General features: G+C 43.2%; 1 protein-coding gene across 3 annotated transcripts in view; it reads right to left on the minus strand.

Moving 5' to 3' along the window:
* LOC127434183 (contactin-associated protein-like 2) overlaps nucleotides 1-25910 on the minus strand; it is a 508727-nt gene that overhangs the window by 217214 nt on the left and 265603 nt on the right. For all 3 annotated transcript variants that reach the window (XM_051686737.1, XM_051686736.1, XM_051686738.1), the window contains one exon: nucleotides 14966-15115. In XM_051686737.1, the coding sequence (XP_051542697.1) occupies nucleotides 14966-15115 (150 nt within the window). The remainder of the gene's footprint in view (nucleotides 1-14965; nucleotides 15116-25910) is intronic.

Genomic DNA, 25910 nt, shown 5'->3' on the forward strand with positions numbered 1-25910 from the left:
AAAATGATGCTTACAGAGTTGGGGATAAAGTCTTGTATAATTAGGCCAGGAACACACTGAATAAGGGAATCAGAGTGGCTAAAAGAAGATACTCTGAGAAGCTGAAAAACAAGTTTTCAGCTAATGACCCTGCATCAGTGTGGAGTGGCATGAAACAACTTACGAATTACAGGACCCCTGCCCCCAACCCTGTGGTGGACCAACAACTGGCTGACGACCTGAATGTGTTCTACTGTAGATTTGAAAGGCCCAATCTCACACCCCACACCCACTCTGACCTTTACTTCACACAAACACCAACACCTCCTGCAACCCCCCTCCTCCCCCTCCTGCTACTCAACCTGCACTTAAGATCTGTGAAGATGATGTGAGCCACATCTTTTGACAACAAAGGATAAGGAAAGCACAGGGCCCAGATGTCGTTTCACCTGCATGTCTTAGATCCTGTGCTAACCAGCCGGCCCCCATCTTCACACAGATCTTCAATAGATCACTGGAGCAGTGTGAAGTCCCATGCTGCTTCAAACGTTCCACTATCATCCCCATCCCAAAGAAACCAAAAATTACAGGACTTAATGACTACAGACCTGTCGCCCTGACATCTGTAGTCATGAAATCATTTGTGAGACTGGTGTTGGCCCACCTGAAGAACATCACTGGACCCTTTCTAGATCCCCTTCAATTTGCTTATCGAGCAAACAGGTCTGTGGATGATGCAGTCAACATGGGATTGCATCATATCCTGCAACATCTGGACAGACCAGGGACATATGCAATGATCCTTTTTGTGGACTTCAGTTCGGCTTTCAACGCCATTATCCCAGCTATACTCCAGAATAAATAACACCAACTCTCTGTTCCCATGTCTATCTGTCAGTGGATTACCAGCTTTCTGACGGACAAGCAGCAGCTTGTGAGACAGGGGAAACTCACTTCTAGCACCTGTACAATCAGCACTGGTGCCCCCCAGGGTTGTGTGCTCTCCCCACTACTCTTCTCCCTCTACACCAATAACTGCATTGCCAAGGACCCCTCTGTCAAGCTCATGAAGTTTGCAGATGTCACCACTGTCATTGGCCTCATCCAAGATGAAGATGAGTCTGCATACAGAAGGGATGTTAAACAGCTGGCTGTCTGGTGCAGTCAAAACAACCTTGAGCTGAACACGCTCAAAATGGTGGAAATGACTGTGGACTTTAGGAGGAACAACACTGACCCCCCTCACCATTTTAACAGCACTGAGGCAGCAGTGGAGTCATTCAGGTTCCTGGGCACTACCATCTCACAGGACCTGAAGTGGGAGACCCACACTGACTCCATTTTGAAAAAGGCCCAGCAGAGGTTGTACTTCCTTCGCCAGCTGAGGAAATTCAACCTGCCACAGGCGCTGCTGATACAGTTCTACTCAGCAGTCATTGAGTCTGTCCTCTGCACTTCAATAACTGTCTGGTTTGGTTCAGCAACGTAATCAGACATCAGAAGACTTCAAAGGACAGTTCGGATTGCTGAGAGGATTATTGGTTGCCCCCTGCCCTCCCTTCAAGAACTATACACTTCCAGAGTGAGGAAAAAGGCTTGAAAAATCACTCTGGACCCCACTCACACTGCCCACTACCTTTTTGAACTGTTGCCTTCTGGCCGACGCTTCAGAGCACTGAGCACCAGAACCTTCAGGCACAGGAACAGTTTATTCCCTCAGGCTATCCATCTTATGAACAGTTAAATTGCCCCGTTGAGCAATAACTATGTGCAATATACAGTTTAGTCTTTCTTATATTTATCCAACACATCCAACCTCTTCTGCCATTTCATTTCTCTGAAAAAAACAAAAAAAAAAAAAACATTTGCACTGTACATAACAGTTCCCTATCTGTCACTCACTCGACGTTGGTGTCGATGTAGTGACACTAGGGGTCACTCTTGGGAGCCCGAGACACCTCTGGTCTTTGATAAAAGGCCAATGAAAATTGGCGAGTGGTATTTGCATGCCACACCCCCAAACATACGGGTATAAAAGGAGCTGGTATGCAACCACTCATTCAGATTTTCTCTTCGGAGCCGAACGGTCATGCTCGCTGAGCTGAATACTACTGTTCATTCACCTGCTGGATCTGACGGTGCATTTCAGTGGCTTCTCCCTCCTTTGCACTGGTGCACTGCAGAGAACGCCCCTGGGTGCTTCGGCAGAAAAACTAGAGAGTATATTTTCTGAAAGAGCATTTTTCCCCTCTAAAAGAGTATATATTTCTTTAAAAGAGCGCACACACGGAATGTCTTTTTAAAGACGCGTCTTTTTAAAGATGCTTTTCCGATTGTGTGTTATTCCTGGTTGTGCTCGTTATCTCTCGCCTTCTAACGGTCACGATCACTGTCTATCGTGTCTGGGCACTGCTCACGCGGAGACAGCGTTCGTGGATGGTCATGTTCTCATTGCGAGAATATGTCCATGGCAACGTTGCGGTCGCGGCTCGCCTTCGTAAGAAAGCGAGCCACCCCAGAGGCTCCCGCATCGGTCCTTTTACCCACGGCTTTGAGGCCACCGCGGCTAGCACTGGGGGCGATTTGGGGACCCCAATGTGACCGCCTCCGCCGGGTATCCCCCTGCGGACCTCCCATTCCCCAGCACGCTCGTCTGCCCCAATCGGGCTTCCGGGTGAATCCGCCGGCTCGTCTCATGGCGAGTTCGACCTCTTATTCGGAGCCCGCGAAAGTGATGAGCTCTCGAGTGCAGCATCGGAGAGCGGGCTCGTCCAGTCGGAAGCCTCAGCTGGGTTCCTCCCTTCGGGGTCAATCGCCCAGTCACAGGCTGACACGGAGATGACGACATGCTTTCCCGGACAGCCGTGAGCATCGGTTAGAGTGGATTTCACCGCTCTTCCTTGAACCCTCGCGGCTCGGTGATTGGTTCCTGGGCTCGCGGCGCCACTCAAAGCCACACACCGCCCCGTTCTTTCTTCCCGGAAGTGCATGAAGAGCTGACAAGGTCACGGGAGGCACTTTTTACTGCTCGGTCCCGATCTTTTCAGCTTCCCCGCTCTCACTACCCTCAATGGTGGGGCGGCCAAGGGTTATTCGGCAATCCCCCGGTGGATAAAGGTGCTCGAGGTGCACCTATGCCCGCAGAGCGCTGCCACCTGGCGCGGGTGCCCAAAGCCCCCGTCCAAGGCCCCCGTCGTCTCTGACGGCCAAGGCCTACGCTGTCACTGGACAAGCCGCCTCCGCCCTGCATGCCATGGCTCTCCTGCAAGTCCGCTAAGGCGCTAAAGGAACTGCACGAGGATAGTTCCACCACGGGATTGATGCAGGAACTGCGCTCGGCGACCGACCTTGCTCTCCGAGCGACGGAGGTCACGGCGCGGTCTCTCGGGCGGACGATGGCCAGGAGCACCGCCTTTGGCTCAACCTGGTCGAGATGGGTGAGGCCGACAGGACACGATTCCTTGCTGCCCCCATTTCCCAGGCGGGCCTATTTGGCGACACCGTCGAGGACTTTGCCCAGCAGTTCTCGATGGTAGAGCAGTAGATGGATGCTAGCCGGCTTATCCTGCCCCGGCACGGCTCAAGATCCCGCACTCCATCTACTCATCGCCGAGGGCGTCCCCCTGCGGTGACTGCACCAGCTCCGCCGCAGCCCGCCCCTTCGGCCTGGCCCTGGCGTGGAGCCCACCACAGGAAGCAGACGCCACCCGTCTCGCGGCCGCCCAGAACCCGTGAAAGGCTTCAAAGCGCCCTTGAGACGGGTGACCCAGGGACAACGAAACCCGCTACTCTGGAGCTGGTAAGCAGATCTTCATCTTTTTGTTACCTTTTGCATTTAATTGCACTGCATGCCCAAGTGGCTGCAGTACTCAAGAGCTCAGGAGGAGTGGTTTCCTTGTTCCCTGGGTCACATATCCGGTGTGTACGGCTGGCATCACGACCACCGTCCACCACTCCATTTGGCAGGTTGGCACTCCAGCGGCGGTCTCCCGCCCTGAGCGCCCAGCTGTGGCACAAATCCACCCCCAATGTGACAGTCTCCACGGGTCACGAGGACAGGCCTCTTCCTCCCCTGTCCCAGGCTGTTCCGGGGGTGGTCACAAGGAGCCAGGTAAGTGCTTCGATGTCCTCGGACTCAGCACGGCCACAATGTGGTGTGGCACCTCGAGCTCCGCCCCGCCGTGAGGCCCCACCTGCCGGTACATCCGATGACGTTGTCCCTTTGGTCCCCCTTGCACGGAACTTGGACACATGGCTTGCGCTTTCCAGTCCTTCACGAGGGCTGGTCCGGACCGTCCGACTCAGCTGCACGATTCACTTCGCCGGGCATCCGCCCAGGTCCAGTGGTGTCCACTTCACCTTGGTGAAAGACGGAAAAGCTGCTACCTTGCGCGGAGATCGCTACCCTCCTACGGAAGGACGTGATAGAACCTGTCCCTCCAGCCTAGATGAAGAAAGGGTTTTACAGCCCCTACTTCATTGTACCGAAAAAAGGCGGTGGGTTCGCGGAAAGGTGGATGGGACGCAGAAGACCTAAGCTGTCTCCCACCTGCGGTGGTAGACACGTTTACTCAGGCTAGGGCTCCCTCTATGAGGCGCCTGTATGCCTTTAAGTGGCGCCTGTATGCCTTTAAGTGGCATCTGTTCGCTAAGTGGTGTACTTCCCGTCAGGAAGACCCCCAGAGGTGCGCAGTCAGATCAGTGCTTTCCTTCCTGCAAGAGAGGTTGGAAAGGAGGCTGTCTCCTTCCACCTTGAAGGTGTACGTTGCTGCCATAGCAGCACACCACGACGCAGTCGACGGTAAGTCCTTAGGGAAGCATGATCTGATCATCAGGTTCCTAAGAGGCGCCAGGAGGCTGAATCTCTCCAGGCCACACCTCATTCCCTCATCGGACCTCTGTAGTTTTTCAGGGTCTACAGAGAGCCCCCTTTGAGCTTTGCAGTCAGCCGGGCTTAAGGCACTCTCCTTGAAGACTTCCATCAAGAGGGTAGGTGACCTGCAAGCATTCTCTGTCAGTGAAACGTGCCTGGAGTTCGGTCCGGGCTATTCTCACGTGATCCTGAAACCCCCGACCGGGCTATGTGCCCAAGGTTCCCACCACTCCTTTTAGGGACCAGGTGGTGAACCAGCAAGCACTGCCCCAGGAGGAGGCAGACCCAACCCTGTCATTGCTGTGTCCGGTGCGCGCTTTACGCATCTATTTGGATCGCACGCAGAGCTTTAGAATCTCTGAGCAGCTCTTTGTCTCCTTTGGTGCACAGTGGAAAGGAAGCGCTGTCTCCAAGCAGAGGATCGCCCACTGGCTCATTGACGCCATAACTATGGCATATCTTGCCCAAAACATGCCGCACGAGCCCATTCTACCCATGGTGTAGCGGCTTCTTGGGCCCTGGCCAGAGGTGCCTCTCTAACAGACATTTGCAGAGCAGTGGGCTGGGCAACACCCAACACCTTTGCAAGGTTCTACAACCTCCGGGTGGAACCAGTTTCGTCCCAGGTAGTGGCACGCAACACAAGCGGATAAGCCCGGGATAGCCGGCCGGGTGTATCGCTTGCACATAGCGCCTTCCACCTCCTTTTGAGCTGAAGACGTGCGCTGTTAATTCCCAGTAGTGTTCACAAAAGTTGTTACCTGGTTGACTTCCTCCGAGCCCTGTGGCAGTCGAGTTTTCGGAGAGACTCGCTGCCGGCCCAGTACACGCACTAACTAAGAGCCCGGTTCTGGGGTAGGTGCTCTGCATGTGGCAGTTCCCTGTAAGGCTAACCCCATGCGATCTATATCTTCTGCTAGTTTGTTTCCCTGCTGGCAAACTGCGTCTTCCTTGGGCAGAGCCCCTCTGCCCCAGTCTCCATGTTGTAGTACCTCCTCCCCCATTGGGCAGGATCTACCTTGAAGGCTCTCCACATGGTTGGAAAGACCATGTGATGTATTCTTCCACTTAAATATCCCCCTCCTCTCTTGGGGCGAGGTGTGGTCTCCGCGGTGTCCTCCCCTTGGGAGGGACACCCCCCGACTAGACCTGGCGGCCCAGTCGGATAATTCCCCTTCTTTTTTAGGGAGTGGAAAAAGAGAAGGGGAAAGAGGCCACGACTGGGTTAAGCCTGTCTCTGTCTCTGGGTAGTCGACTTGTCCCCAAAAAGGGCCATTCGACACTCATAACTGTGTTGGGGGAGGTTACGTGTCGAACTGGTGTGCTGGCTATGAGGCACACAGCAAGTCTGCCCACCACACACTGCCAGTTCACGTAACACAGTTCAGCCTTGTGGCGTTTTGTATAGGGACCCCTAGTGTCACTACATCGACACCAATGTCGAGTGAGTGACAGATAGGGAACGTCATGGTTACTGGTGTAACCTCCGTTCCCTGATGGAGGGAACGGGACGTTGGTCCCTCCTGCCACAACGCTGAACTACCCGCTGAAATGGCCGGACCTTATATCGGCTCCTCAGCGTAAAACCTGAATGAGTGGTTGCATACCAGCTCCTTTTATACCCGTATGTTCGGGGGAGTGGCATGCAAATACCACTCGCCAATTTTCATTGGTCTTTTATCAAAGACTAGAGATGTCTCGGGCTCCCAAGAGTGACCCCTAGTGTCACTACATCGACACCAACGTCTCGTTCCCTCCATCAGGGAACGGAGGTTACACCAGTAACCATGACGATTTGTATTTACACTGTACATAACAGATTGTATTAGATTTGCACTACCCATGTGTATGTGTGTATGTATGTATATGTGTGTCTGTATGTATGTGTATAATTAGTTTTTATTTTCTATTATTATTTATGTCTTGCTGCTGTTTTTGTATTGTTTTTGTATTGTTGTACACTGGAAGCTCCTGTCACCAAGACAAATTCCTTGTATGTGTAAGCATACTTGGCAATAAAGCTCATTCTGATTCTGATTCTGATTCTGATTCTGAAATGGACATTTGAAATCCCGTTTGCTTAATTACGCTCTATTATAAACAACCTGGTCTCAAAGGATCACGTTTCTATAACTAAATTTTTGCAAAATGACTTTTATGTGATTCGTTGTACGCATCACGGCCATTTTATGGTGAAATAAACACTAGAGGTGCAACAACAACAATGACTTTTAATTACTTTTACACAAATCACAAGTAAAACGGCAAATAATCAGTACATAGACACTTTTCACTCTGTTCCTCACACAATGCTATCTTATGACATCAAAAGCACATGACTTGTAAGACATCTTTATGTTTGCATTTCATTACCAACTATATTAATAAGCTTATTCCTGCACGATCAAGTCATGTAGTGTACCAGTTTGCAAATACCAGGGTGCTAGTCCAGCACAGTAAGTTAACACATGAGCCGGAAGAGTCATAGAAGCACCACAAAATGGCGTGGTTGCTGTAGCAAATGCGTTTTCACCTCAGAATTGCTTTTATGACACTAGGTTTTGGTTTAAGGTTTAGGGTAGGGATGTCGTTTTTGTTTATATAACACTCAATAAAGCATTAACCTTAAAAAATGCATCTGTTTTTCATCTCAGTTTACTATTTATGACACTATTGGTTATGTTTAGGTTTATGTTTTAGGATAAGGATGCATTGTTTTGATGATATAAAACTAAATAGAACATTTACCTTTAAATCTGTTTGGGAGAAAATTGAAAATGCTTTAAAAGATAAACAGTGAATATTTCACCTCAGAACTCTCACGAAATGTCTTATAAACCACATAATTTCATCTTGCAAAAATTTTCAGGCTGAAAAGTTTAAATTATAAAGTCAAGGAAAATGTCCTGCCAAATGTGGATTATAAAATAGTCTCACTCTGTTTTCTCTCAATCTGAGCATAGTTGACACAAAACCATATGTCACAGCACAGATCATAGTCTAAGAGATCCAATTGTGGTCATAACTTAATTTTTACAAAAAAGTGTAATTACTGTGTTTTGCCTTTGCAGGGCAGTACAGGGTGATTGTCATTGTGAACTCCTAGTTTGCCGCAAAGGACATCTGAGACCTCTGAGAAACATAGAGGACATTCTATGTTTAATGTTGTCTTTATTACAAAATCCAATCTACTGCCTCCCCCCTTTAGATAGTCATTAATTTTGGTGAGGTCTGCCATAAATGCACAGAATCATCCTCTGTAAAATAGATTTTGGTTTGGGAGACTGCATCTAACCAGTAAGGTAGTCATCAAGGAGTCATCATTGTTTTTCTTGGAGAGAAAAAGAACTATCCTCCCTGTTCCTTTGCAACAAGCTAAATACATGTGAGACAGTATGATGGAGACATCAGAGACTAATTCAAGTTTTTTGTTTACTAGAATATTCCATTAGGTCTTAAATGATTGAGCATGTGGTAGTGCTAATTATGTTTTGTTTGCACAAGATACAAGATGCATAAGAAATTAAATCTTGTGCTCATTGTCAAATGAGGGAGAGACAAAAAGCTCAAGATCTGTTAAACATCATAGCACTCTTAAACTGGATACACTGTAGCATTAACTGCCTATCAAGGTCCCATTGGAGAGGTTTGGAAAATAGTGAATGATGCATTTTTTCCCTACAGTCTCACATTCAGTTATTGTTGTGATATTCTATAAAATATAGAAAGATTTGCGGATATCCTACCACACCATTTATACCATTTAAACACTGAGGGTGTAACAATGAGAGAGGTCTCAAGAGCAGGATCTAAATGCAGCGAAACAGTATTTAATCAAACAAACAAAGTACAGATTAATGGGACACTGGAACAAAAGAAACACAGGAACAGAGAAAACGTCAACAAAGGGAACAGGTCAAAGAACAGGAGGTCAAAACCCATAACAACTGACAAAGGTAAAACAGACATCAGGGCAATATATACACAAGGATAACAAGGTAAATGAAACACAGGTGAGAAACAATGGGGAACAGCTGGAAGTGATCAGAGCAGGGGATTATGAGAAGTGCAGTCCAGGTGAAACAGATGACAGAGGCAAAACACAGGGCAGACAACAGTGAATCATAACATAACCCCCCCCCCCATGGGCGGCTCCTGATGCCCGAGGAGGGCAGGAAAGGGAGGCAGGGCCAAGATGGAGCCGGAGAACAAAGAGTCCAGAGCAGATCAAGCTGGTGGCCAGAGGACCCAGGAGACAAGATCAGATCAGGCAGATGACCATGGGACCAAGGAAACCAGAGCAGATCAGGCGGATGACCAGGAAACCAGGGAGACCAGAGCAGATCAGGCGGACGGTCAGGAGACCCAGGAGACCAGAGCAGATCAGGCAGACAGCCAGGAGATCCAGAAGACCAGAGCAGATCAGGCGGATGGCCATGTGACCAGGGATACCAGAGCAGATCAGGTGGCCGATCAGGAGACCCAGAAGACCAGAGCAGATCAGGTGGATGGCCATGTGACCAGGGATACCAGAGCAGATCAGGTGGCCGATCAGGAGACCCAGAAGACCAGAGCAAATTAGGCAGACGGCCATGAGACCAGGGAGACCAGAGCAGATCAGGAGGACGGCCATGAGACCAGGGAGACCAGAGCAGATCAAGCAGATGGCCATGAGACCAAGGATACCAGAACAGATCAGGCAGATGGCCAGGATATCCAAAAGGCCACCTCAGGATAGGGACTGGATCAGGAGACCTGGTTGGCGGCCACAGGGCTGAAACAGGGTCAGGAGACCTGGGAGATGGCCACAGTCTAGAGACTGGAGCCGTGGAAGTCAGAGCCATAGGAGACACAAGGGGCGAAGCCGTGGAAGGCAGAGCCGTGGCAGGCTAGAGGGGCGGAGCCATGGAAAGCAGAGCTGTGGGAAGCTCGAGGAGTGGAGCCATGGCAGGCTCGAGGGGTGGAGCCGTAGCAGATGAATCCACAGGAGGCTCGAGGAGCGAAGCCATGGAAGGCAGAGCCGTGGGAAACTCGAGGAGTGGAGCCATGGAAGGCGGAGCTGTGGCAGGCTCAAGGTGTGGAGCCATGGCAGGTGGAGCCATAGGAGGCTCGAGGAGTGAAGCCGTGGAAGGCGGAGCCGTGGGAAACTCGAGGAGTGGAGCCATGGAAGGCGGAGCTGTGGCAGGCTCAAGGTGTGGAGCCGTGGCAGGTGGAGCCATAGGAGGCTCAAGGAGTGAAGCCGTGGAAGGCGGAGCCGTGGGAAGCTCAAGGACTTGGAAACGACCTCTGTAGTTGTGAACATGGGCAGAGATTCGGAGACAACCTCTGCCATCGTGAACATGGGCAGAGACATGGAAACGACCTCTGTGGTCGTGTACATGGGCAGAGACTCGGATATGACCTCTGTGGTCGTGAACATGAGCAGAGACTTGGAAATGACCTCCGTGGTAGTGTACATAGGCAGAGACTTGGAGATGACCTCTGTGGTCATGAACATGGGCAGAGACTTGGAAACGACCTCTGTGGTTGTGTACATGGGCAGGGACTCGGAGATGACCTCTGTGGTCGTGAACAAAGGCAGAGATTTGGAAACGACCTCCGTGGTCGTGAACATGGGCAGAGATATGGAGACGACCTCTGTGGTCTTGAACAAAGGCAGAGACTTGGAAATTACTTCTGTGGTCATGAACATGGGCAGAGATTTGGAGACGACCTCTGTGGTTGTGAACATGGGCAAAGGCTTGGAAACGACCTCTGTGGTCGTGAACATGGGCAGAGACTTGGAAATGACCTCCGTGGTTGTGAACATGGGCAAAGACTTGGAAACGACCTCTGTAGTCGTGTACATGGGCAGAGACTCGGAGACGACCTCTGTGGTCGTGAACATGGGCAGCGACTTGGAAATGACCTCCGTGGTTGTGTACATGGGCAGAGACTTGGGAACAGAATCCTCCTCCTCCGGGAGGCCGAAGTTTGCAGCGCAGGCTCTGGGATGGATGAGGTTGGCAATGCAGGCTCTGGGACAGGTGAGGCTGGCAATGCTGGCTCTGGGACGGGTGAGGCTGGCAACGCTGGCTCTGGGACGGGTGAGGCTGGCAACACTGGCTCTGGGACAGGTGAGGCTGGCAACGCTGGCTCTGGGACGGGTGAGGCTGGCAACGCTGGCTCTGGGACAGACTAAGCTGGCAACACAGGCTCTGGGATGGACGAGGCTGGCAGCTCGTTGGCCGTGGCAGGCGTGGGCATTGACTCTTTGGCTGTGGCAGGCATGGGCGTTGACTCGTTGGCCGTGGAAGGCATTGCCATTGGCTCATTGGCCGTGGCAGGCGTGGGCGTTGGCTCGTTGGCCGTGGCAGGCGTGGGCGTTGACTCATTGGCCGTTGAAGGTGTTGCCGTTGGCTCATTGGCCGTGGCAGGCGTGGGCGTTGGCTCGTTGGCCGTGGCAGGCGTGGGCGTTCACATGACATGGAACAGACTCAGACTTGACTGGAACATAGCATGGAGCGGACTCAAGCTTGACTGGGACATGGAGTGGAGCAGATTCAGGCGTGGCTGTGACATGGTGCGAAGCCGCCTGTGACGTGGTTGTGACGTGGCGTGGAGCGGATTCAGACATGGCTGACTCGGAAGCTGGGATCGGGATTGATTGAGGAGGATCCGCTGAAGCGAATATCTCTAATATCAACTCAACATATTCCTCCCATGTGTAATCTCCGGTCGCCGGCAACTCCCTCCACTGGTGTGCAATGAGACCGATTTGATACATGGATTTTAGGGTTGAATCAGAAAACTCTGTGTATCTGGCAAGGATACTAAATAGACAGGAATATTCCTGGACGGGTAAGTTCGCTCAGGTCAGCTGAATAAAACGAGCCGCTAGATCCATTTCGGTAGGTCAGTTGTTCTTTAACAATGAGGGAGGTTTCAAGAGCAGGATCTAAATGCAGCGATTTACTGTCCAACAGTATTTAATCAAATAAACAAAGTACAGATTAACAGGGTAAACACAGAGGGACTGTTTCCTGCACAGATATAAAGCAAATTCCCAGATTCAATTTCTCCATCTTTATTGATTCTGAGCTGAGAAGCGGTCATAGTTCAGTTTTATGCTTAATCTGTCTCAGAGAAACCAGCCTTCAGTTACACAATTGATCAGGTAAACAAGCATAGGAATGAAAGAAATAAGAGAGATGGTTGTGCTGTCTCAAACTGTCAGCATGAGAATATGAGTCCACATTGATGCAATGTGCTACAACTGCCTGACTGAGGAGAACAGGAACATATGAGCTGCCACTGGAAAACACTTTTCATTACCAGTCTCAGGAAACTCAATCTGGCCTGGCATGTTTTGCCGCTGACCTTGCCATCGATAATGCTGACTGATCAGAGTCATGCCTTTGATGATTATGCCACATTAAATCTAATTAGTTCCCTAGAATAAACAGCTTCAATTACACAGAAACTGTGTTCATGCTGGTGGTTTCATGAGATACACAAAAAATCTGGTGGGGTATTGTGTTTAGTACTTACAAATCTGGGCTTGTAACACAAATGTTGCAGGCTAAAACACTAGAAGGGGCTATTCTTGAGTTATCACCATTGTGTACTTGCAAGGCACCTAAGGATGTTCCAGGTGGACTGTCCCTGTAGTGCTTTTTTTTTTTTGTAAGTTGCTTATGTATGTAAATGCTAAATATAAAATAACATTGCCTTAGAATATCCAACTAAATGAAGAATAACTTTGTGTAATTACAATATAACCTTGGAAGGACTGGCAATGGGGAGCACCAGTACTTGAGGGCAAGGGCATAGCCAGGAAATTACTTTTGGGTGGGCCTCAATAAAAATGGATGTGCCAAGTTTTTGCCTAACATTTTTTTTTTTTTGTACCAAATTGTCCTTAACAACAGAGAAGCGGCACATTCAAACAGTTCTTTCACACTTCCAGAAATAAAAATGTATGCATTTTTCTTAACTATTTTATAAATATATTTGAATTCAAAGAATAATCTCTAATATTCTGGGTGGGCCTGGGTCTAACCCTTGGCTACGCCACTGCTTGAGGGTCAACATAAATATTGTAATCCCATATATATATATATATATATATATATAGTTCTGATATCATCAAACCAGCCCATTTGAGGTACAGGAAGGTTAGTTTCACAGTTAAATATTTAGTTTAATATAAGCACCTTTGTGGCCCACTGGACTGCTCAAAGTGGAAAGTGCTCTACAGACCAGTTTCAGAGCACTAGATTAGATTTAAATTTGTGCTATTCTGAATCTAGGACTGTTCTCTAGACTAGGACTGTATTGCTGTGCAAAGGCAAAATGCAAGAACTACATTTTGTCATAAAGAGAACCAAAAATGTGGCTTTTGAAATAGATCAGTCCTGTGACAGCCAGGTTTGGCCCACCTATGCTCAGAAAATGTATTTAAAACTGCAGTAACTATAAAATCCACACTAAAACTAAGCCAAACCACTGTACTTTTAAGCCATTTCTCTCAGTTTCTGTGTTGGTGAGTTTCTGTGTTTTGCCTCTGGAATTAATGTTTTATTCCAATATGTAGTCTTTTAGTCAACTATGTTTACATTTCTGGCACCAAGACTGAAAAATGTTACATCTCTGGCATATGCTGTAGATTGCCTTCTATGCTGAAATAAAGATCTAATAGTAGTATACATATTTAGACAATGCAGACATATCTCTTCTCTAGTACATAACAGTGATGGATGGAGATGCATGATTGATACTAATAGTTAGTGGGCAAGTGAACCAACAGGAGTGCAGTGAGGAGAAGTCAAGCTTTTTGATCTCATTTTAGAGGCTGTCAAGTGTAAATGTGCTGTCGGTATAGCCAGACCTAGAGTTGAGGGACTACATTTTTTACATCATTTAGCTCTTTTTGAAGATATGTGAGTCTGATAAAGCTATCAGCACTGCTATCTCTGAGCCTAAACATTCGGTCATGTTGATAGTGCTGTCTATCCGAGAATGCAGGTCTTTCTTTTGCACAGAAGTCTCTCTGAGCTACTGAACTGCTGCCCACTTTCTTATCTCTGACTTCCTGCCAATGGCCTGATTGGGCAGATGGCTGGCTGAAGAGGGCACAGAGGTGTGTTCGTTTCCATCAGAGTAGGGAAATTAGAGTGTCTGTGGTGACATGTATGTAACTATGGATCTAAAACTATAAAAAAGGCAAAAGACGAGGTCAGAGTTCTCTCCCACTCCATTGATATGATAAGATGACCACCCCAAGTTCTATTTGCCCCTTTTTGAAATTGTGATATAAAAGTCAGAAATGACTTCTGACTTGTTGTTGGCACTTTTTAGCACCCTAAATCCAAATAAATCAAGCTGACATCTTTGTAGTGAGGGAAATCATGACAACAGACAACTTCAAACAACTTCCTGATATCCGTGAAATTTGTTAATTTTCTGACTACCTTCTGACTACCAACTCAAGACGTCACCGATAAGCCAAACAAACTTCAAAGCTTGTGTTTAATATACCATCAAAGTGTGTTGACTGGTTTAGATGGTATGGCTTCTGCTCACATTTGCATTGTGCGGCCCAATGTTTTCCAAAAAGTCGCAGCTATTGCTTTAACTGAAAATTTTAAATACAGTAAGTAAAATGTATGATAAATGTTTCATTCATTTGTGCATCAAAACTGTACTGTTACTTCACCTTGACAATCCAGCCCCTCATGAGAATTAAAAGACAATGGAAGAAGAACCTGAAACGCTCACACTAATCTGGCCAGCCAATTATTTCTTCCTTTAAGCAGACCACGCCTTTGTTAATTTTCAAATTAAACAAGATAAAATATAAAACCAACATTTCTTTAAAGGGTCATCTATATGCATGCATAAAATAACAAGTTCTCCAATCCTTTCTAGTGCTGGTCTCTCCAGCACCCTCAGACTTTAAGCAGAAGTGAATTCAAAGGCCTTTGTAAATCAGCATCAGCTTCCAATGCAGAGTGGAAAATAAGAAAATCTAAGAATCTATTCTCATGGTACATTGACGTCGAGTCTGGCAATGATTCTCTAAGACAGTCTTGGTCACTGAGCTAACAAAGGCAAATACATTTTGGCACTTACCTCCAAAGTGGTACGTGCTTCCTGTTGTGATAATTATAGGTGAGTTGGTACTAACAGCCGATGCTTCATCGCCATCAATGGTCAGCATGGCAAAGTTCTCTTTGGCCAGGAAACGAACATCATGCCATTCTCCATCATTCAGGCCAGAACCTATAACAAAATCAGGACAAAGACAGTATATTGAAAACATCCAAAATGACAAATATCCACAAATGTTCTGCATCCTATAATGATCTTGCAATCATCTAGATATAGAAATAAATATTATGTTTATTTGCAAAATTTTTATTCCGGCATGGGCATCCATGGTGATCCATGGAACCATTTTTAGGAAAGTTGTGAAATTTGGCACTCTGATTGTGAGAGGTCTGAATAGTCTTGCCCATTTGGGACTCTACCAGTCAAACCCTCTAGCGCCAGCACTAGCTCAAAATGTACTTCTGCTTACAATGTAATAATGCAGTTAAGGTGCAATTTCGATTAAAAATTTATTTCATTGGTATAACCTAGTGTAGTCAGGTTGATTAAGTCATATTAAACAATATTTTTTAACATGCAATTTTTTTGTTTTACCTGTTACCTGTTACCTGACTTTTTTGTTCTTACAGTGTATAACTTTTGAATTCTTTGATAATAATACAAAAAAAAAAAAAAAAAAAAATACTCTTGAAAGAACCATTGATTTAGATTTTTACCATTTTGATTCAAAATTGTCCATTTGTTTTTATCGATTTTATCCCTAAAATGGTTTTCACCAATTTGACGGAAAACAGAAGTCTGGCTGTCACTTTTTTCCTTTTGAAGAGAAATGATCTGAGCATACCAGCAAAGTTTGGTGACAGCGCCATGTAGCAGTCAGAAAATCATAAAATGTGATACATTTATTTTCTTTCCAAAAATTTCAGCCAGGTCTCTTAAGATCCGTTTGGTTATATTTCTTTCTTTAGATTCACTGGGTCATATATTTTCTTTTTTTCCCCCTCTCATTATCATTCATCTCAGACATTGTTCTGTCCATATGTACACAGTCAATGCACTGATGAGCATAAAATTACAACCCTGAGTTTCAGAGTCTTCACTGAGGCTGATTCAAGGGGATGGAGTTCCAGGTTACCAAACCCACTGCAGCTGCTGATTTGTCTGCTCTGATTGATAAATCGAAGAGGTGTTATTTACTCTGACACCATCGTGAAGGGCAAAAGTCATCAGAACATAATAACCAGGTTGATGCTTGGTAAGAGGAATGAATGCTTGTCCACCATTCATCATGTACTGGTTGAAAGACATTATTACATTGGAGGTCCCTGGTGACCAGTTTACCTCTATCTGTCACACACCACAAAACATTGAACAACTGCTCTCTACATCCCACCTGCTCTCACATGCTCTTTCTCTGTTGCTCACGGGCACAGTCCAGTTGGCACGAACAAGGCCAAAATACCTTCCACACCATTACCTCTGATAAATTTGTCTCTTAGATGTTGGTGGTGATAGAAAACCAGAGTGCTCTCTGCCATGTACTTAAATGCCATCCATCAGTTTCTCAAACTCTGTACATTTTGTGCTTGTGCAGGCGTATGAAATGTCGTTTGCAAGGATATTGTTGTAAACAGCTGGACATGCCTGTCATAAGCAGTTCTGTTGGACAGTTGGAAAAACAGATGTCTTTGTGAATATGCAAATTATTTTAAGTGACGTAATGTGACAACACTCATCAAATGAATGTCAGCGCCTTGTCTGAGAGTTGGGAGTACAAATTTCATGAGATTATGGTGCAAACTGCCTCTGATATTGGATCATCCAGCTGAAAAAGATCAGCAAAGCTCACAGTGAAAAGTGGAAATATGCAGTTTTTACATTAAGGAACTGCAGTATTTTACCTGACTCAACCCATAAAAATTACTTTTTTGGTGTAACCTAATGTCATATTGATTCAATTAATTTAAACAGTTCATTCAGATGTTACCACGTGAAGCACATTTTTAGATTACCTGAAATACATTTTTATAGTGGGGTTCAGCTTAACCAGCATAAATTACCAGTGTGGAGTATGTTTTGAGCACTTTCATGTTGATAAAGCTGTCAAACTGGTTTACCTATAATAATAACAAGCTTGTGCCAGCATTGCCCAACTAAAACCAGTTTAAGGAATTTTCCGGGTTCAATACAAGTTAAGCTCAGTTTACAACATTTGTAGCAAAATATTAATTACCACAAAAAAAAAAAAAAAAAAAAAAAAAAATTACCTAAAAAAAAAAAAAAAAGGAAATCTTGGTTATAGTGAGGCACTTACAATGGAAGTGAATGGGGGCACATTTTGAATGTTAAAATGCTCTGTTTCAAAATTATAGCCACAAGATGTAAACAATATGAAGGTAAACATGATTTTAGTGTAATAAAATCACTTACTAACCTTTTACTAACCTTTTCTGTGTAAAGTTAAAGGCAATTTTACAACTTTGTTGCCATGACGATGTAATGTCAACAAACCCAAAAACCCTAAAATTACTGTAAAAATTACAATTTAAAAGTGCTGTAAGCGATTTCAGCATTCTGAAGCTTTCACTTGACTGAGCCGCCGAATTACCCAGATTGCAAGGAGACGTTGATTCAACTTCTATTTTTAGTTGTAAGGGTCAGGATCAGTCGTCAATCAATTTTCAATTTTGAATCAACATTCACTATTTGGTTGGTAGCAGAACGTTGTTAGGTTGAAAATAGAACATATATATTCAATGTCGGAATGAGGTTGATTCATCAATATGTACCGCCGACCCATTTGGTTGAAATTGTTTGTTCTATGTTGAAACTTGGATAGAAAAGTTCTGCGCATGCGTGTTTTTGAATCTACACCGGGCCAACCGTCAGTGGATGCGTCGCTAGAAAAAGGTACGCATAAATGTACTTTTATTCATCATTTTACACAAAAAGTTTTGTCAGTCTATAATTTAATATCACTTTAGATTTCAATTGTTTTATCCCTCAGTGTTTTAAAAACATTCCCACTTGGTCATTTTTTAATGAAATGCCCTATTTGTGCACTGCCCAGTCTTCTGTGAGGCAGCCGGTAACTTTAGATAATTCACCATGTTGGACTCATTTCAGTTGTTGTAGATGGTTTATGTCAACATTGTAGAAGAGAAACCCAGCTTTGCCCTCTGAATGACCCAGGTTTTACCCATACACTGATCACGCAGGAGATCAGCCAATGGGGATTCAGCATGGGTTTGTAGCCCCTCTTACTGATCATGCGCCGATCACATGAAAGGACAGCCAATCAAAACGCAGCACTGGCCCAAGGATGCAGTGATGCAAACATTCAGGACTTGTTTTTCTCAGTTAGTCAGAGTCGTGCAGGATTTAATCTGGGGGTACACACAGATATCTGCCTAGAGGTCTGCATGGGCCTTAAAATGAAACCCGAATCCGAGACCGTGTGGACCCTACACTACGAGACCCTACCTGGCCCGAATGATACCTTCAGATTTTAATCCTGAACCTGACCAGAAATTACTATCTAATTCTTCTCCTAGTATAGCTGTATTTTATGTAAGCATATAGGCAACATTCTTAAAAGTACTGAAACAGAAAACATACACAGCTTTAACAAGACATGGCAGCCCCTTAGTACACTAGAGCAGAAGGGGGAAAAAGCATTGCCTAACCATTTATGTGCTGGAACTTCACCTGGTGCAGAACAATCTGGAATAATATGAAACAATGCAGCAGTCCCCTCTATGCAGCCTGAACTTGTTCAGATTGTTGAATCTTTGTGACAACTGCACTAAAAACAATCTAGACGCAGCGCAAAGAATCAAACAGAGCACAGGTGTCTCAACATGCATTTTTGAAAATTTTAAGTTCTTTTTAACTTGACATGGTGTTTAAACATCTAGCAAGTGTTTAAACAATGGGAAAACAGAACAGACACGCGCAAAAACACATTCGGTGTGAACGGCCCCTAACTTGTCCGTTCGCGTGTGTCTATGAGTGAGAGCGCTTGCACGAAACAAGATCGGTAGGCCTGTTTATTTATTCATTAATAACCTACCTGAACCAGACCTGAAACCTGTCGGGTTCTCGGGTCCCGTTAGGCCCGGGTCGGGTTGCAGACCTCTAAATCTGCCTAATAAACCTTATATCATGCTCCCCGTGAGATTTTTTTTTTGCAAAAAAACCACACCAAAGCCTTCAATTCTGGTGACTTTGAGATAAGCATTTATTTATTTTCTTGAGTATGAGTAGAATTCATGTGACTATTGGCTAAAGCATTTCTTACAGTAACCGTTCAGAAAGACACGTTTTTGCGCTAAAAAAACTAAACGCACCACAACAAATAGAGCAGAACGCAGGTGTCTCAAGATGTGTTTTTATCAGTTGAAGAAGTTCTTTTTTAACTTGACACAGTGTCGAAAAATGCAGCGCTCCCTGTGATAATGCTAAAAACACAGTTAAATGTGACGCATCTATCTAGTCTAGGGAATGTTCACATGGAAAACGTGATTGGTGAAATATTCTGAGAGTAAATATTTCTCAGCTCAGTCAGAGCACTCATGGTACGCACCAGCTGTACACCTGCAGGCGCCACTGGTGCAGAGAGTCAAAGATAGCTTTTTCTGTCCATCCTTTCCATTCCCTTTGTTTACTTGTGTGCATTCATGATTGAAAGTAAATGCTTATTCATCTTGTCTTTGATAGAGTCACTGTTAATATTTATGTCTAGGACGCAGGGGCGGACTGGGAAGAAAATTCGGCCAGGGATTTTACATAGAAACTGGCCCAAAAGTTACTGGGGGGGGGGGGATGTTGCTGTCCTTTTCTGCATATCGCTGCCGCCTTTCGCATATCATAGTGCGTTCTGCATAACGCTGCGGCCCATGTGGCCCCATTCGGGGCCGGCCCACCGGGAAAAGTCCTGGTTCTCCCAATGGCCAGTCCGCGCCTGCTAGGATATATTTGTTGACTGTTAAATATACACTGTTGGTCAAAAGTTTTGAAACACTTCACTGAAATGTTTTTCGTGATCTTAAAAATCTTTTGATCTGAAGGCGAATGCTTAAATGTTTGAAATTAGTTTTGTAGACAAAAATATAATTGTGCCACCATATTAATTTATTTCATTACAAAACTCAAATTGAAATCAAATTTTTTTTTTTTTAAATTGATGACTTGGACCAAATAAAAAAGAAAAGCATCCAATAAGTGCCCAACATAGATGGGCTCCTTCAATACTGTTTAAAAAGCATCCTAGGGTGATACCTCAAGAAGTTGGTTGAGAAAATGTCAAGAGTACATGTCTGCAAATTCTAGGCAAAGGGTGACTACTTTGAAGATGCTAAAATATAACACAGTTTTGATTTATTTTGGATTTTGTTTAGTCAAAACATAATTCCCATAGTTCCATTTATGTTATTCCATAGTTTTGATGACTTTACTGTTATTCTAAAATGTGAAGAAAAAAAATTATACTAAAGAATAAGTGTTTCAAAACTTTTGACCGGTAGTGTATAAATATAAGTTTAGGCAGAATAGCGGAAGATTAGTGGACCCCCGGAATATATATATGCCGTGCGCGCCATTCTGAGTCAATAATATACAAGGTGAATAAATGTTAACTCTCATTACTTTCTCAAATACTGTGTTTTAATTTTAGGGACAAACCTTTGGCATTTTCTGCACTAATGCTCAAAGAGGTCCAGATGAGCATGGCAAAGGTAGATGTATCTTTATAATATTAAAATTGTATGTCTCACAACAATATAACATACATTTAAATACATTGTCATTTGCTGTACCTATACATTGTGCTGGGAAACAGTTGGTTTCTTTTGTGTTTTACCTAAAGGATTAAATATAATGATTTTATGATTATGATTAGTAGTAGGTCTATTAATAATACTGCTTAATAATGTCACTTGTATGTATTTTTCTATTTCAGAGATATGTCCAGAGCCTTACCCTGGTTTCATTTGCTTCATGCTTCAGAAGGTAATAGTTTTTAGACAATAAAATGTTTTGCATTATTGAAACTTTTCAGCTGCATTATTATTATTATTATTTTTTTTATTATTATTTAGGGATTGCCTTTGCAGTAAATCCACCCCAAAGAAGCTCAAATACAGAAGACAGTGGTATACATTTTGAGTATTGTATTGTAGTGCCAGATATCTCAAGATAGTGTTTGATATACTGTAGGGTGGAGTAAAAATAGAATAACCAGTTATTTCTTTATAATTCTAGAATTTACATTCATAAGACTTGAGTTTATTATGGAATGACCCACTGTTGAAATGCAGTTTCACTGTGATTAATGCCTTTTCTTTTACCTTTAGGGAGGAACTTCTCAACAGCCACATCACAGCACATCACTGAATGGTAAAGGCTTTCTCAGCATTGATTAAAATATTCCACCTTTGCAAGCTTACATGATGCAGACCAAAAAACAAATGTCAATGGAAATAAATGTTGCCTGTACACTTACTGATGCACATTAATTACCCCAGAAAAAAGTACTTATAAAATATTTTGAAATTCTGCTGATCATTAACCCTTTGTGACAAGGTGGAGGGTGTGGCCGGGCCGTGACGCACATGGCCGCACTGCACATTTGTTTATGTTGGTTTTAAATTTACCATTAAACTTTATGTTTACTGTTCAGCCAGTTCCCGCCTCCTCCTTGCCCGTCCTTTATATGTTACACCCTTAAAAGTGCAAGAACATAAAAATACCTCACAAATTAATTTATGAAAACAAATGAATTTATTGCTATTTTCTAACATCTTACATTTTTTTTTTTTTTTTAAATACGTTTTTTTCTTCAACATACTTCTTTTATTGACAGTTTTGCAGCATGTAGCCTATTTTTCATGAAAACAACATGCAAAATGTAGGAACATTTGCTGTGAGGTCAGTGGATTTCTTACAATGCTGCCATGTTACTTTAAATTAAGATTGTGAATTGATGCCTGAGTTTTAATACAAAGTCACATGACCTCAGTATTTGCAGGGACTCTATTTTCAATAATTTTCACAGAAATTTGGCCAACTTACTCACTACTCCTCGCTTCAGCCTCTCAAATGCTGTATCGCCCAGGATACAAAACAATTATGGGCATCTTACGAGTTGTTATAGTATTGGGAATACTCCTGTGACCAGATAAGATTTGATACTTAAGTGTGTAATATGGCAATATTTCAACTACATTTTTTTATTTTTATTTTTTTTTTATTTTATTTTTTATTGCAGGTCTTCTGTTTCTCTGTGAGCCCCAATGTAAGACCGAGAACTTACAGATGTTGGCCTTAACCTGTCAACCTGGACAGACTAGACGCCTACCTACACCACACAAGTCTTTTTTCTGCTTTTATATGGATGGCTGTCTATTTGCAAGTTCTTTTCAAAATTAGATGTATACAAATATAACTTGAACTGCAAGAGCCAAGAAATTGATCCAGTTGCAGAGAATCCCTTAAGTTAAAGCAATATTTCAACAAGAAATGAAAATTCTCTCATCATTTTCTCACCCTCATTCCATCCCAGATGTGTATGACTTTCTTTTTTTTTTTTTTTTGCAGAAACCAAACACATTTTTTCAGAAGAATATCTCAGCTCTGTAGGATCATACAATGCAAGTGAATGATGGCCAGACCATTGAAGCTCTAAAAAGTAGATAAAGGCAGCATAAAAGTAATCCATTAGACTCCAGTAGTTTAATCAATGTCTTCTGAAGTGATCCAGTTGGTTTTGGGTGAGAACAGACCAAAATGTAACTCTTTTTTTACTGTACATTTTGCCATTGCAGTTTCTAGGCATGATAATGATTTCTAGCTTGATTACACTTCCTAGTGCTTGACACATGCACAGAGTGCTAGAGGGCACTAGGAAGTGTAATCAAACTTGAAATCATGATCGCCAAGGAGGCTGCTGATGTGATTTATATTGGAAAAAGGAGTTATATTTTGGTCTGTTCTCACCCAAAACTGATTGGATTGCTTTTTGGAGCTTCACATTTTGGTCACCATTCACTTGCATTGTATGGACCTACAGAGCTGAGATATTCTTCTGAAAAAATGTGTTTGTGTTCTGCAAAAGAAAGAAAGTCGTACATATCTGGGATGGAATGAGGGTGAGAAAATGATGAGAGAATTTTCATTTTTGGGTGAACTAACCCTTCAAGAAAACCTTCAGATATAATTGTAAGCATTTTGTAAGAGTTTGCTTTACTTAAAGGGAAAGTTCTGACAAAAATTAAAATTCTCTCATTATTTACTAACCCTCTTGATATCCCAGGTGTGTATGACTTTATTTCTTCACCAGAACACATTTGAAAAAAAAAACAAAAAAAAAAAAAACAGAACAATATCTCAGCTCAGTAGGTCCTTAAATTGCAAGTGGATGGTGATCTGACATTTGAAGCTCCAAAAATCACAGACAGTCAGCAAAAACTTCATTCATATGACTCCAGCAGTTAAATTAATGCCTTCTAAAGCGATACGATTATTTTGTTGTGAAAAAGATCAATATTTAAGTAATTTATTAACTCTAATCCATTGCTTTTGGTCAGCAACCATAGACACATTTACAAGAGCGCTGCGTAGATGTCTCTCGAGTGACGAATTCACGTTGGCATGTTACGGCCGTAATCACATGTTTTTCTCTCGGTTGAGACATCCAGGATAAGCACACAAATGCACCTTTGTGAGTGAATAAACAGATAAATACAGATCTAAACCAAAATCAACTAAGCTTCTGTACAGCATTCCTCCTACTCAGCTGTAAACAACGGTGCTCTTCCACGTGAAAAACAGCGCCGCTCTTCCACGTGTATCGCACGTGCGTCGGTTCTTGCGTGAACATGCCAACACGATTACGTTACGTGCGCATACTGCCGCTGACCGGAAGTGATGATTTAGAGTTAAAAAGTATTTCAGTATTGATCTTTTTCGCACCAAAAGTGATCGTGTCGATTAATTTAACTGCTGGAGTCGAATAGATGACATTTATGCTGACTGTCTGTGATTTTTGGAGCTTCAAAAGTCTGATCACAATCCACTTTCATTATAAGGACCTACTGAGCTAAAGTATTTTACTATTTTTCTTCAAATGTGTTCAGCAGAAGAAAGAAAGTCATACACATCTGGGATGGCATGAGCGTGAGTAAATGATGAGAGAATTTTCATTTTTGGGTGAACTAACCCTTTATTATTGCTCTCTCGCAATAAATTAACCATGGTTTTACTTTAGTAATATTGTAGCAAACATGACTTTAGTAACCATGGTAAATCTTGTAGTAATGTTTTTTAAATGCCATGGTTAAACAATGGTTTCTGTAGGAAAAAAAAGTTTAATTTTCATAATGTTTTTTTTTTTTTTTTCCAGCAGTAACAATAATTTAATTATGGTAGTAAAACCAGAGGAACCACAAATTCTAATTTTATTACCATACTTTTTTATTGTCCTGTGTTATTACAATGGTTTCACTACAAGTATCACGGTTAAAATATGGTTGCTAAAACCATGGTCAGTTTTGTCGTTATGGTTTTACTACAAATATCATTGTTCAACTATGGTTACTGTACTAAAACCACGTTTGTTTGTTTTTTGTTTGTTTGTTTTTTGCGAGGAAATGCAAAACCCTCTCTGACCTCCTAAGGGGCTTCGTATGTTTCAAACCTGTATGTTATTATTTTTTTAAACACAAAAGGAGATACTGCAATTTAGAATTTCAGTCAACCACTCATTTAAATAGAAAAGAATGATGCAATGAAAGAAAATGGTGACTGAGAATGTCAGTCCCTAATGTTCTGCCATATCTCCTTTTGTGTTTCACAGAATAAAAATGTCTAAGGTTCAGAACAACATAAGGGTGTGTGTATGATGCCAGCATTTTAATTTTATGGATGAACTAACTTTTAAAATCTGTAAAATTGACACTACCTTTAAATTAGCCAGTAATTTGTTATTATACATCCATTTGTGAATGCAACAGTGTGAAGTTTTCTATAATTGGCTGTTAAATATTGAGATTTATATAATGTAGAAAAAGTTAACTCCAAAGAATTTTGTATTTGTAAATGTATATTTTGTATAAATAAAACAACGAGTATCTGAATGTGCTGTGTGTTTAATAAAGAGTACATAGTATATAGGCTGATTTATTCATTTTTAAGTATTTGGTATATTTTGATTGTATAACGTCATGTCACCCAACTGAAATCAGCGTTGTTTCAACATCAGGTAAGCAAGCCAATCAAATCGAGTATACATTGAAACTGTGTTGATTCTATGAAGTTTCACCCAACTGAAATCAACGTTGTTTCAACATCAGGTAAGCAAACAAATCAAATAAATTATACATTAAAACTGTGTTCATTCTATGACCGTTTCACATCAACTTTGTTTCAATGTCAGGTAAGCAATCCAGTTAGGTCATTGTTATGTTTGTTTTCAGTGGTGTGAACGACATAGATTCAACATGACATTGATGCCATGAGCAACATCGATTCTACATTGATTCTATGTCGGTTTGCTATCTGGGTAGCCACGCCCACTCATTCCAAAACCCTGCCCTCTAAAGATAATTTTGAGACCAAAACCAAGCAAAAGAGCAGCATTGTTTGTTCTTGTGACTGCCAAATTCAATGGTGGCACAGTAGCGACCTCAACTGACAAACATTATTAATCATAGCCTCAGTGATCCAGCCGCTTCAAATGAGAACGAGCAAAATGATTGACAGGTGTCAATGTCCGCGGTCTGTAGACACATTTTTATTTGCTGTTTACAAAGTCTATAGCTGTCACAGAAACCGGTGAGATTTCTCAGGACACTTATTTCATTAATATCTTTAAGGGAGTAGGGATTTTTTGCATAGTTTTCCATGAAAAAATCACTTACAGCACCTTTAAACAACATTATAGCTCAAATAATACATGAGTTTAACAGAA

This window comes from Myxocyprinus asiaticus, chromosome 44, assembly GCF_019703515.2.
Source record: "Myxocyprinus asiaticus isolate MX2 ecotype Aquarium Trade chromosome 44, UBuf_Myxa_2, whole genome shotgun sequence".
Classification (NCBI taxonomy): domain Eukaryota; kingdom Metazoa; phylum Chordata; class Actinopteri; order Cypriniformes; family Catostomidae; genus Myxocyprinus; species Myxocyprinus asiaticus.